The 14577-nt window shown below is 47.5% G+C and overlaps 1 protein-coding gene across 1 annotated transcript in view; it reads right to left on the bottom strand.

Moving 5' to 3' along the window:
• The window catches only part of LOC144177168 (valine--tRNA ligase-like), a 93273-nt gene that overhangs the window by 54697 nt on the left and 23999 nt on the right, over positions 1 to 14577 (bottom strand). Inside the window, exon 6 of the mRNA XM_077705252.1 lies at positions 6920 to 7039. Coding sequence (XP_077561378.1) covers positions 6920 to 7039 — 120 coding nt within the window. The remainder of the gene's footprint in view (positions 1 to 6919; positions 7040 to 14577) is intronic.

The following is a 14577-nucleotide window of genomic DNA, read 5'->3' as shown; positions in this document are numbered from 1 at the left end:
GTCAGTAAGCACATCTCGTCGCATAACAGAAACACGCGAGCTGCGCAATAAATCTCGCCAGCAGCTTGTAGCCAGCCAGACTCCGAAAACTGGCCACGTGGTTAAACTATTGCACTTGAATCTCGGCCTTATATTACCCCCATGCGCATTTCTCCTGTTTGGAGATAGGTGCCGCTAGCGTGCGCATTCGCGTAAAGTCGACGGGAAAAAAAAAACGATACCCTTGCTTGCTTTTGAATTTATTGCACGTTAATGTAGCATGAACGGAATGAAAAATAGTGGGAGGGGGGGAAGGGGGGGGGGGGGGGGGTTCCTTGGCACTTAACGGAACTTAGCAGGGTTCCCTGGGACCAACATGCTTGAGAACCACTGACTTAGAACACTGCTGTTACAATGTTAGCCCATGTGCAGCGCCCACACGCGGCGCTGATAGTTTTGGGTTCAGCCGTGCAAGCCTGGCCCAGCGGCAAGTGGCCGGTTTGTGGAAATAAACACTGTTCGTCCAGGGCAAACGGCTCGGCATGTTCTCATGTCTTTCGCAGGCCTGATGGCCTACTCCTGTTCGCGGTACAGTCGAACCCCGCTACAACGAACGCCGCTTCAACGAAATATTTCCAATTCCCTGTCAGCTAGCCATAGAAGTCAATGCAACAAAGTCCTCGCCACAACGAACCATTTGTCAGGCTTGCTTTCGCTTCAACGAAATTTTCGATGATTTGGGCTGGGTTTGAACAATTATTTGATAATAAAATAAGCATAGCGCCAGCTATCTGTAACTTTTTATACATTCAGGACGCTTAGTTTCACCGAAAATGCGCGTTGCGACCACACCGCCACCCAAAACCAAACAAAAAATAACTCATAGGCGCACGCCATTGCTTGATGGTGATAACGATGTGGCTGGCCGTCTTTACACGAGGCGCAGGCCCGTTTCGCCAAGGCGGAGCCCCAGAGCTACAGCCAATCCGTATCCAGTTGAAATTGCATGAATGTGCTCCGCTGCTGGCGCGGTGCCGTCATGTATGCGTTGTGAGCAGCTGTCCTTGCCGTTTTCCTTCTACCATTCTTCATAGCCAAGAGCGAAAATCATGTTTGCACGTTTGGTCTTAAAGCCTAGTCATCCTATCTTAGTCGCGAGCGCGCGGTCCTGTTAAATGCAAGCGCGCGCGTCTTGCCTGCCAAGGTCAGTAGCAGCCGTGCCCTGTCAGAGGATAAGATAACGGCACTTCTCCTGCCACAAGCAAGAGTGGGGCTTCCCACGGCCTAGCAGCTATCTGCAAGTAATCAGCTCGGTGGACACGCCTTGTTGTACAGCGATACGTTTTGCACCTGCATATCTTCACCCCCCTCCGTAACGCGTTCTTTGGGTGGTGAAAAAACAGATAACCATTGGTATGTTTGTTATCCGAGTAAACATGAGTTATTGCGCGTCACTCCTTTTTCTAAACATTGTATTATGCTGCCAATGTTGCGGAAACGCACGGGGCTATTTTTCTGGCCTTTCCGTGGTGTGTTGGGGCAGATTTCGCCTCAACGAATTTTCGCTTCAACGAAATTTTTCGCACGTCCCGTCAATTTCGTTGTAGCGGGATTCGACTGTAGTCACTTCCTACCACTCGGCCATCCGTACTTCTACACATCAACAATTACACATGTCCCCCCCATAATTTTAATAAACTACTAGCACAACAACAAACAAAGCGAGGAAACGCAGACGATGTCATGCATTAAAAGGACACTGAAGTGAATTTGTCAAACTTCTGTTTTTGTTTCCATTGCATAGACTGGCTCAAACAAACACACTTCGCATCGTTTATTCGGTTGATAAAGAAGCGTTTTTTTATAAAGCCTGCAAGAGGACAAAATACCATGCGACATTTGCGGCGGCCACAACAACTAACAGCAATGACACATATTCGAGATGCAATGTGATGGGACAACGTCCAAGACTGGAATTCAAACCAGCTTTGGTTTCAGTTCTGCGCAACAACATGCTTGGCATCCAACTTCATTGGTTGATCTCGATGTCTTTTTGAAATCTGCATACGGCGCTTCTGCCATGCTGTCGGCTGTAGAATGGATCAGACAGGCCTGCCAGCACAGCTTAGTATCATAACATAATCGGCTGATTTGGCACTATGCCTGCAAGCTGTCGGTGCTTATGTGAACACTACGCCAACAAGAAGTCACAAGCACGTCACTGTCAGTCTGCACACAGTCTGCACATAGTCTGCCAGCTCGCTCGTGGAGCAATGGTGGCTGCAGCGCAAAATGGTGAATGCAGTGTAGAAAACATCACCTAACCAAAAAAAATTAACAAAAAAACCCCCATCGAGGATCTGAACCTGCTCACTGCGATGCACTACAGTTACACCTCGACATAACGAACCCCGATTTAACGAAATTGGCAATATAATAAATTTTTTTCTCAAGTTTCTTATCAAAATTTTGCTAAATGCATGTACTTTTATTCCGATTTTACGAAGTAATTTCGTGTGGCACTTCCGATGTAACGAAGTCACGGCAAAAACGCAAGAACGAGATTCCAGTCGAGGCACGTCTTGTTTTGCTTCTCAGAGCCCGGTTGAGACATCCAGTACTGGCACCAACTCTCAAAAGACTGAAGCGAAAAAAAAACGGTGAAAGCTACGGTTGACAACAATTGAAAGTGATGAAAGAAGCTGCTCAAACTGCTAGCTGTCATAGACGGCTTAATAGTGTGTCCACCATTTTGACATCTCCATCATCGCCTATGCCAGCACCCTCTGTGCTTAGACTGCTGAAGCCTCAAGTTTTTTTTTTCTATGCCTCTTTGCTCACGGTGCCGCTGTTCTAGGTTGTGCTCGCTGATAACCACATTAATATTTTGTTCTTGCATCATTACGTGAGTCTTGTAAGCAGCATGAACACTCCAAGGAAAAGAAAAGTGCTCCGAACAAGAGACTGAGGAAGTGCCGGTGAAACAGACAGCCACCAAAGTGATGGATGCCATCGACGTTCTGTGGAGGCACGCAGGCAATTGCCGACTGTTTATGCAGGCGGCGTTGCTCAGGCGAATGTTTAAGAGCAAACCTTGTTAGTGCTGTCAGCATACAAGCTTCACATAAAGCCCGCCCTGGTCAAGAAACTCCAAGCACCGCTTACGGACTTCTATTGCCTGAACTTCGAGTGCTGGTGGCAATAAACTGCTCTCTGAACGTGGTCATCTTTGCGTCACCCGTGTTCATTTGACAGCTGCAATTCAGAGAGATTGGTTTCTTTAGGGCTCAGTGGGCATAAAACTAATGGCTTAATGGAATTTGGCCGTGAGACATTTAATGTAAGCCTTCCACTTTGGTGGGAGCACATAAGCACTGCTCCACGAGTACACTGCTCAAATCACAATCATGGCTTTATCTCCAGTGTCGTGGTTGCATCACGCGCCCATACTGCAGAGCCTTTGTACATAAAAAAAAGTCACTCGAAGGTTTCATAACACCTGTCCGCTGTCGGCCTGCCACGCCTAAAGCCTACCACTGAACGGACGAAAAAAGGCGTAACTTCAAACCAGCACCTCACTGAGGTGAAGTTCACGGGGCACGGATGCGGGTTCAATTGACTAACAGCGGCGTTTAGTAGTGACCGAAAAAAAAAAAAAGAAAACAAAGTGGAAACCTAGTGAGATCTGCTATCATATCTGATGAGGCGTTGCGGAAAAACACCAGTTTTACGCCGACACATGAACTATTGTCGGCTATCCGAATTACATTGCCGAAGTGTTAAAAATCTTCATTCACACAATTTTCGCAAAAGGGTTTTAGCACAAATTTCGTTTAAAGTGGAGAGGTAACTACATAGCAGTTGTTTCTGGGCGATGGGAAAGGTTGTGAAACCTCAATAACTGGTTAAGTGAACTGTAAAATCGAAACCTCGATTTTAAGAAATTCGCGATTTAACGAAATTCGCGCCTCCAAGTATAGCTTTGCTATACGCCTCGAGCGCGGCCTGTAGGGGCGCCACTGAAATCCCCCTAGCGGCCCGTTTCGAAAGCAGGCGCGGGAGTCCCCGGCCCACTCCCCCCTGTCGCCGTTGCTTTTGGGGCTCGTTCAAGACAGCGATTTACATAACGTGGAGCAGGCACTCTGTTTGCAAGCGTGGTATGTTCACGAGAGTATAAACGTTTATGACGCGATATTAGTGAGATCTATATGAGCGCCAGGCGTGTGTCACAGGCCGGCGTCCCGAAGCCAGCATTTGCATGCAGCTGATTGCAATTCCGCTGCCCTGAAATTTAGTGACTGTGTCTCCGTAAGCAGTCTTTCCTCCGATGGTCATGTTGCGGCCATACACACTATGATGTAAATCGACTTTGTGCCCTTACAAAATCTAGCGGAGCACTCATACCTGACAGCACGCAAGTTACGCCTGCCAATATCACATATCAGATATTGATCAGTACCATGAACAAGCTAATGCGGCATAAATTTCACAAACATTGTACCAAAGAAGTACGATGGATAATGCAAAATTACACTCCGGAGTCAGCACACGACGACAAATTTATTGCTGGGTCATCTTGTCCCGAGCGAGGTGAGCGCTCGCAAAGATTCATCTGTTACATTTATCCTCCACGAGAAGCGCGAAGATGGGTTTAAAGAGTAATCCGCGTCCGTGACCAAACTCTTCTTCGAAACACCGTCATATGAGTCATGACACAGGGAGACTGCAGAATCTAGCATAAACCGAAATCAGAGACCCTTATCAGATACGACACTCTTCCAACGAGCCCGTGTGTACGAGATTTCGGCGCGCGTTAAGGCTCTAGGTGGTCAAAATTAATCCGGAGCCCTCCACTACGGCGTGCCTCATCGTCTCCGTTGCGTCGACGCGTTAAACCCTGCAATCAATCAATCAACTCTTCCAACGAGGCTCGTATCGCTTGTGAACTGCCTACCCAGTATTCTTCAAAAAATGAGTCCGCCGAGTGATCAGCCGTTTTTCAAGGCGAAAAACAAACGAAAAGTGAACACGCAGCTTGTGTGTGTGATTACTAAAACGTTCATTCGTTGATTTCGCTCCGCATTTGTAAACAACGATAGTTGAGCGTCCTCCTCCTCACCCCCCCCCCCCCCCACCCGCCCATGTCTAGCGAAATATCAGTGCATTTCGCATCTAGTTCGTCTGGTGAATACTACCTTGCTCAAACAAACGTCTTTAGCATTTCAGAAGCTGCACTCGTTTTTTTTTTATTCCCGTACTATTCTATTTATTCCTTACTTGCAGACCATTCATTTTCCCGTGGTTTCATTAACATATACCTTGGTTCTTATTATAAGGCATGAGTGGGCACATATCTGACAATGCACAGCCTTTGAGTGTACTTAACATTTTCGCGTGGCTTATATTCCCATAAAAGGCACAAGTTTTTGTCAGCTATTGGGTTATCACGTCCCCGAAACATATTTATCTACGACGTACATATTCGTAGCAAAGCCGCATTTGTTGTCTGCGCTGCAAAATGAACCAACCTCTTACAGTGAGAATATCAGGTCTAAACGAGGCGACAATAAATAGAATTCACTTGTGCTGACGGGTTCGAAGGTGACAGCGGTGATATGCTGCTGCCATCGCCGACGCCCGCAAGAGCGGCCAAGAAGCGCGCAGAACCGCCTCCCCGGGTAGCTCTTGTTGGCGTTAGAGCGCTCTACCAAGACGCAGCTGTTTTTTTTAAGTGCCCTAAACGTGCAGTTAGCTTACAGACGTCACCATAACAAGTTGTTTAGAGCGCGAAAAGGCAAAGAGAAGCGAAAGAAAACCAAAACACTGCATGACCACCTATCAGCCACGCAGCGCTAATCCCGCAAACGCCGCGGAGAAGCGGCGGCAGGCGGCGCAGCGATCGCGAATCTCGAGGCGTATATCGAGGCTTAACTGTACTTCCAGTGCTTTAGACCACTCGGCCATAAGCCAACATATGCTGAGAAGGAAACATGAAGTATGTATTGTATAGGCTGTTATTATTTTTTTTTTTTTTGAGTTTCAGCAATCCTAGCAGCTCAGATGAGCATTTTTTGAATACCGCTTGTGCAGTGAGCGTCCCCCAAACCTCCACGAATATCTATCACTAGTGGCTACGTTCCTTAAAGTGGGAAAAGTGATCGCAATGTGTGGTCATGCTATTGACTGCTGTGCTAGTTCACCCTGCGCAAGTAGTGCTCCCCGTATCGTGGTTCTACGCTTTACGACAAAAGTTAGAGTTGAGTTTATTTCCTTATAACCTATATTTACTTCGCTGACTCTTCTCCCGCCTTTAATTGCAGTTAGGTTTCCTACTGGCATACCAGTCGCACAGGCATATGCAGCTTACAGCTCCAGTGAAGCAGAGTGAAGCATCGCATGTGTGCTTGTGTGGAGCTACTTTGACTTCAGAGACTCCACTAAACTTGACACAGCCTACAAACTAACAAACTAAAGCCACATTCTTACAGACAAAAATCTTGTCGTGGCTTAGTTTCAGTTGAGCGAACGAATTGCGACGACCCGCAAGCGGCCGGCCAACTGACTCTGTCAGAGGGTCGGCGAGCCGCCCAGTAGAGCAGCCAACCTAAGCCTTCTCGAGCAAGTGTCATACGAAACGTCATAGGAAATGGGCAAGGAGGATGCATAAAGGAGGACAGCACTTTGGAAATTATTTTTCTACAACATAAAGTCGCGCAAACGCACCGAGTGTGGTCGAAACATGGCCTCGGGACTCCACACTTCAATGTTTACAAATCCCTTCAAATCGTGTGCGCGTGTTGATCAATCGGGCAGAGGGATACACTCCATGAGCCTTTCTCAGCTTGTAGCCGAGCATGGTCTGCCAATCACGGGGCAGTGACAGATCACTGGGCCACCCGCGACGCACAACAGACCCGGTGGAGGCAGCAGAGAGGCTTACCTCGATGTCGGAGATGGCCGAGCGCAGGGTACAGGACCAGTTGACGAGCCGGTGGCTGCGGTAGATGAGCCCCTCGTCGTGCAGACGCACAAAGGCCTCCGTCACAGCTCGGCTCATCTTCTGCAAGGGTGAGGGAGCCAGCACGATCAAACACACACCCCGGGAACGGGCAAGCACTCCCCACCGTCCTGTACCCACACCCAACGGACACAATGAAACCTGCAGAAACAGGCTGCTACCAATGGCCCATTACTTTGGCTGCCCTGCTTGAATTGAACCAGCGGTGGCCATTATTCCCGCATGTCTCTTCACTTTTGCACAAGTGGTCACATTCATTGCGGCCACTGCCTTCAATCACACACAGTGGGAACAAACGTTTCTGCATTTGTTTCTTTTTTGAGGGTGTTTGAAAACCCAAGGCACTCAAACTTCAACAAGTCAATTCTCGCAAGCTGCCCATCCTATGACACTCCTTTTTCTTTCCTTTGGCGATTCCATTTGATTCCATTTTTTTATTTGATTCCATTTTTTGGTATCGCATCTGTGATGCATAGCTGGTTGGCGTTCCTCGAAGTCACGCATAAGGCCAAAAGTTGGTGGAATGGCACAACTTCTTATTCAATGAAGGGGAAGTCATATTTAAGCACATCAAAATAAAAACTAAACAAACAGGTTTGCAAATACCACTATCTCCCCACATTTTGGACAATGATGGCCAGCAGTGAAATTTCACACTTACTACAACCACTAGGGTTCCATTTTTTTGCCCATTGTGACCTGCCGATGAACTTGCAAAATAAACTCTGGTGGCAGACTCAGTTCCAGTTTCTATCGGATTGCAGCTTTTAGATGCTACGTGGAGTCAATACACTCCTACCTGTTTTTGGTTCCTCCCTCTATTACATCATTGCTGACCGCAGAAAACCAGCAATGCAGCGTGGGAATTGACATGTTGCCTTTAATAGTGACATTGCTCAGTGCCCAAAGCATCGTATGCTGCCGAACAAGCACTCTCTTGATTAAAACGAAGCTCGGTGTTGTGTTCAAGGCGTTCCTAAAACTGGCCATGGGAGACAAAAAAAAAAATTGCAACTGAACACTGAGGAAACGGTGAAGCTGGTGGTCTTGGCTCTTCTTCGGTCAGCCCTCCTTACCGGTTGATCGGACACTGCACTGCCACTGAGCACACGCAGTCTCCCTTAAGTGGGAGAACACAGCTGACATCAGCACTAGGCGCAGCCCATCCCTGACGCGTGCCTCCCCACACCTGCTCGCCAGCTCCTCTCCTCCTTGCCACTTCCCCTTACACTTTTTGACGCACCGCACAGCTGGAACTCAAGCTTAAACAGCTCCCCTGTTAAAAATCCAACGGATCACAGGGCATGGCCTGCTCTGGTCTGCTGGTAAACAGCATGCCCATGCTGTAGAAAAATATTCCCATCTTCCTTGGTTGATAGCCTGGTTACATGATCTTTACACCTTCTTCAAGCTTCAGGTCCTGTTTAGGCATCACAGCTCATGATTTTTAAAGGAGCCATGAAAACAAAACACAAGTTTGTGTTATTCGAAAGATTTCGTCTTTTATAGTGCCGCCAGCGCTTGTCCGAATGCAAACAATGCTTTATTCACTGAGAAATTAATTAATTTAGTTAAAATTTTTATTTTCCCGCTAAATTGTGCGTTTTCCTGGTCTGCAATGACATTACAGGGCCTTGTTTACCATTAGTGAACCTAGATGGCGCCACCACACCGCGGCAAGCCGTTTTTTGCTTTCGGTTTGTTTGTGAACGTACTTGTACCTGGCTTGTTTTGTTCATGGAGACAATCGTTTCGTGAAACATGGTGTTTGCTCGACAAATACAGTCACGTAAGACATCGTCGCTTGCGTCAATTGGCCAGTGTCGTCTGAAACAACCCCAAAGCCCCGCAGTCCTGTGCAGCTAAACTAAGCATAGTGCGCGCAGTGCCAACAGCAGCATACACATCGGTACTTCTAAGTTTACGTGTGTTTTCGTAACTTCCACTGTTTGTCCCACCATTCTTGGGCTTTCAAAATAATGTGTCCTAAATTTAAGCGCAAATGGCTCGGTCGGCAAGCTTATAAGCTCTGCCTAATTTATGTTTGCTTTTGCCGCCCTCCGCCAATCGCAGAGGTGTCTCGTATGACATCATAGGTTCTGTTGCGGGAAATGAGCTAGTGGGTCGCATGGTCATTCCCTTTTTTTTCCTAATTATGTAGCTTATTTGGCCGAAGTTTACATTAAAAGTGGTGTCAGTATGATTCTAACGAGGCAATCTTTTGAATGAACCAAGCTTGTGCTTTCTCTTCATGGCTCCTTTAAGCATCAAGTTCTGTTAAGGGGACACGTGGGTAGAAAAATCGCCATTTTTTCTAAATATGTCGTTTTTTTTTTGTTTTCACTTGCATTATCATCTTTGACTATCGATCTTCCATGAAAAAAAAAATAAAAATAAAACGAAATACGAACGAGAACTTAGTGAAAATCATGTCTTGATTGATTGATTGTAGGGTTTAACGCGCCGACGCAACGCAGGCGATGAGGCGCGCCGTAGTGGAGGGCTCCGGATTAATTTTGACCACCTGGGGATCTTGTAACGTGTGCCGAAATCTCGTACACACGGGCGTTTTTGCTTTTCGCCTCCATCAGAAAAGCGGCCGCCGCGGCCGGGAATCGAACCCGCTACCTCGTGCTCAGCAGCGCAACGCCTTAGCCACTGAGCCACCGCGGCGGGTGAAAATCATGTCTGAATGACACACGGTGAGCCTAGAAATCACGCAATCCAGCCGAATTTCGGCCGTCTTTGAGAGTTTTTGCTGCACGGCAGCGCGGCTGGCCACCATTTCAGTCACTTGAGACAGGTAGACAAAGCCTTCTTCTCTCAATCAAACCGCTCGCCCGCTTCGTATCTCCGCGTAAAATATATAAAAAAAAATATTTCTTCCCACTTGTTTTGAGAGCTCTCACTGGGTATTTAAATCACGTGACGCGAAATCGGGACCGCCATTGGCTTTCGCCGCTTGTGAGCCGCCATCGCCTGCGTCGTTCCGTTCGCTACTTCGGCGTATCTTTTCTATTTCCTTATCGTGTGTTGTTAATCATGAACGGTGAGAAGAAGCATGACTTTCATCGCTGCAAGTCCCAGACTTCACGCCCGTACAAAGGAAAGCGGCAGCGTCGCGGCATTGCGACGATTACGGCCAACGCCGGAACGACCCGCAAGGCGAGGCCTAACGGCGACACGCCTTCAAGCGTTGCGAGCGCGGCTCAACCAGGCGAGGCTGATTTTATCAGTGACGCTATCAGCTTTGTAAGCGCATCGGAGAAGAAGTTTCAGCCTTCCAACGCGGGGAGACAGTCGGCAACGGGAGTGGTGCAAGCGCAGTTATCTCCGAAGTCTGAGTGACCTTGTGAGCGGCGTCGTGTGCGCGATGTGCGGAAAGTACGAACTTGTCGTAGTTGAGGTCGCACACAAGCGGAAGGGCTTCGCATCGGTAGTGGAACTCAATAGCAAAAACGTGGAGTGCCCTGCAGGAGTGGTTCCTTCTATCTACTCATCGCAGCGCGCTGCCGCCATCGGCCGCAGAGGCTGCAACCCGGAACTAAAGTGAACTAGAAGTATAGACCTTATGCAAAAACTGGCGCCCTCTTGCGGGAACCGCGTGCACTTCCGCCATGTTGGGGGCTTCCCAGATCTCCGGATACCGCTGTGTACATGATAGCCCGGGGTTAGGACGCGCACGTCAGCATTTATCGTTATCCAAGATGCCCAAATGCTGCCGTGTAACTTGCTGTCCACAAAGATGATACAAGGACGACCACGTAAATAGCGTACACATATATTTTTTTTTATTTCTCAACGGAAGCATGACTCTGGCCTTGCGTGAAGTCACTTGCGGGTGTCGACTTCTCTTCACGCAGTAATATTATAGCTAGATCGCATGCATAGCCACGAAACGAATAATATGTGCAGGACTAAAAAGGTCCCAAAACGAGCTATTTTCTAGCCCTGTATTTGTCGCGGAGCACTCCTCCCTGCTGGTAGTTAAGGCGCACTGCATCGGTCAGCTCGTACTTTATCGTGCGGGTAGAGTTTTGAGTCGGCCGTTAGTGCTTTGCGCGCCCGCATTTTCTTTTTATTCTGGACGTTCGGTAAGCTTTGATGGAAGTACTACGCATACTTTCGTTTGCCAAACGTTACAGGAAATAAAGGAACCGCGAGAGTTGCAACCTTCACGTAGCGCCATGAGTAGCGCAAGTAACGTACGTAGTAATTCCGTGTATCTGTCATTTACCGCTCGTCGCCTGCTGTTCGACCATAGCCTATTTTCCCAAGATCAAATTTTTCACACGGAATTTTCTAAGCGGTAGTGTACACCCAGTTTTGTTATCCACGGCGTGAGCAAAGGACTCTCAGCGGTCGCCGCGAGGCACGCACTCACGAGCGCTCGGCATTTTCTCGCTCTTTAAGGTTTCACAGTTTTTTTTTTTTTTGCTAAAACCTTTGCGTGTACTCGGAACACTCGGCGGTCGCCGCAAGGCACGCGCTCACCAGCGCTCGGCAATTTATTGGTACTTTAATTATTCATTGCTAATTTATTGGTTATTTATTGACAATGTTTAACGCGTTACATGCCACACACGTTAGCGCTACACATTACGGCCAGCTGCAACAGCTCTGCTGTTTCGAAGCGTTTCAGGAATGACTTCCTGAGAAACCCGCAAGATGCGAACCAACACGGATGTACTTTCAATGTTTGCGTTCTCAAAGCCAAAAAAAAAAGAAAAGCAGAAGAAACGCGACAGCCTCCAACAGCTTCCCTGCCGGTGCCTCCCTGACTGCTTTTTCGATTTGATTGTAGGGTTTAACGCGCCGACGCAACGCAGGCGATGAGGCGCGCCGTAGTGGAGGGCTCCGGATTGATTTTGACCACCTGGGGATCTTTAACGTGCGCCGAAATCTCGTACACACGGGCGTTTTTGCTTTTCGCCTCCATCAGAAAAGCGGCCGCCGCGGCCGGGAATCGAACCCGCGACCTCGAGCTCAGCAGCGCAACGCCTTAGCCACTGAGCCACCGCGGCGGGTCTGCTTTTTCGATGCATAACGCGTAATTACGAAGTCGCCCGCAAATGTGGGCAACACAGAAAGGTCCACAGATCACTCGCCGCTCATTTTGCTGCGCTTAAATCTGAATATAAAATGATCGCTGAGCCGAGAAAGCCCCTCACACGCTCCGTACCAAGCAATTCGGCGACCGCCATCCCCCAATATGGCGTCGCGGGCTCGTTTCATTTTTCTTCCGGTAGATGGCGGCACTTTTGCATAAGGTCTATAGAGTAGTTCAAACGGGCCCCAAAATGTGAGGCAAAAAAAGGGTTCGAACCATTTAGGGGCGCTGCGAATGTTACCCCTCCGTCGTAGCGCAGCGGATACAGTACTGGGCTTTTACGCAAGAACCTGGGTTCAAATCCCGGCTGGGCTGTCTGATTTTTTTTTTTTTTCGTAATACCTCATAATGCATACAAAAGCGCCTAAACTGTGCCGTCTATTGTTGCTGTGCACTAACTCATTGGCTTGTGTATATTGGGTGAGTGTTAGTTGAGGGGGCGGCCATTTAAAACAACCAACAGATACTAAAACTTTCAAAATAGCTACAGCGCGAACAAAAACAACAACACATACTAACACATTGGCCATGAACTGGCTGAAATTACTTCTGTAGCTACCCTGCCTACTGCAAACGCGTACATAACCAGACTTTTATAGTTCAGGGAACCATCGGCGCAGCCGCATAGGCTACGCGTTGCTTCTCACTTGTTGCTATAAAGCGAAAAAAGCTGTAAGGAAGACATGCAGCATAAACGGAAGGTTCGGTCACAGACGAGGGCGTGCCAATAAAGTTTTATCGTCACGAATAAAAGGCTAAAGACCCAAGCACTATCGCATACTTCTGCTGCTACACCTAACACGAAGAAAGCTGCAACTAATAAATAAAAAATAATTTCGGTAATTGCTCATCATTGCTTTAAAGAACTCTCTGTGTGAAATATTTGTCAAGTAAATGATGTGATTAAATTAATCAGAACAGGTCTTGTTACGCTGTAACGTTTGATATTGTGCTTCAGCCATGAACTCGTCGTCTGCCTTTGTATGTGCTTCCTCGCTAACGCAGACAACACATGTTCTCGGCAATAAGAAAGAAAACAGAAATGCACAATTTGTGTTTGTGTGGCCAAATTATTTAATGCTAAGAGCTAATTGCACTAGAATTCGCTAAATGAATAACAAATTAAAGATTAGCTCATCTGTACTCGGTGATGATCGTCTGCTTTGTCTGCACGGCTGTGCAAGCCGTGCCCATGGCAGTCTGTTCATTTCACCTATCATCTTTGCAACTGACTGACAAGATTGCAAGAAGCAATCTTGTCATTGTAACTCTATAGTTCATCTCACAAGCTAGCTGCAGCACTGTGGAGGCTACATTGTTGTCCCCCTCAGGGCGCCTAACTCACCGCGAAGGAAGCGACAAAAGGCGCCGCGGCCGTGCCGTGCCACTTGCCGAGAGGGGAGAAGGGAGTGTCCTTTCAGGACCCTTTTCACGGCAAGTTAGACGCCCTCAGTGGGCGCACTATTGATAACAATGTAGCCTCCACAGTGCTGCAGCTAGCTTGTGAGATGAACTATAGATAAAAAAGAATGCCCTTGTTGAGGGTTCTGATCACCGTGTACGCTGTATAAGTAACTCGGCGCCGTTACATTAGGTAACTTTTCATTAAGCTAGCTTGCACGAATCGCGAATTTTTCTATGTCGATGCCAGTGGTCCCATTTAGAAACTAAATGTACGTGCTGTCTCTGTTCGAATTTTTGTAATTTCAAAAGTTTACACATGCTTTTTTGGTGCGTATAGAGACGCAGCTTAATCAGGCACATACAGAAAACAGTGACAGATATTGTTTCACAGAAACGACTTCATCATTAAACTCTTCTATTTAAATGTGTACCGTGAAATTCGTTTGTAAGTGACGTGCATGAATTCAGCTTTGTTATACCTTTCAAAAGGGCATTAAGTGTAACTGTTTTGCTACACAACACCGGTTGCATGAGCACCGCAATCACGGCACACGCTAAAGGTTATGTTTCTGAAGACAGAATGCGAAAGGCCAGATTTTGATTTGCATATGGGGTGAGCTTAGGTTATCTTTTGTCCATAGTAAAATAAAAGGCACTGGCTATGTTACAGCTTTAAAAGTTTAGCCAACTAAAAAAGAAAAAAAAAAGACTGACCTTGAGGGGGATTTGAACCGACGTATTTCGCGTAGGAGTCGTGTACTGTATCCGTTTCGCCACGATGGAAGGGTAACACTCACAGCGCCCCTAAACGGTTCGACCCCTTTTTTTGCCTCACTTTTAATACATAGGCCCTATGGGCGTTTGAACCACTCTATCTTCTAGTTCACTCTACCGGAACTCTGCAGGGGAAGTCCCCGTGATAGTTTCGCCATCAATGTCAAAGTGGTACTCGCTGCACGCGCAGTTGGCATCGGACACGGTCAGCTGTGCAGGTTTTGTGCCATTCTTGGTCTACCAAAACCACTGCACCAAAAGACATTCCACAACATTGCCAAGAAAGTTCATG

The sequence above is a fragment of the Haemaphysalis longicornis genome, unplaced genomic scaffold (genome assembly GCF_048455015.1).
Source record: "Haemaphysalis longicornis isolate Haplotype H1 unplaced genomic scaffold, Haemaphysalis longicornis Haplotype H1 scaffold_1, whole genome shotgun sequence".
Lineage (NCBI taxonomy): Eukaryota > Metazoa > Arthropoda > Arachnida > Ixodida > Ixodidae > Haemaphysalis > Haemaphysalis longicornis.
This window is presented reverse-complemented; position numbering and strand designations above follow the sequence as displayed.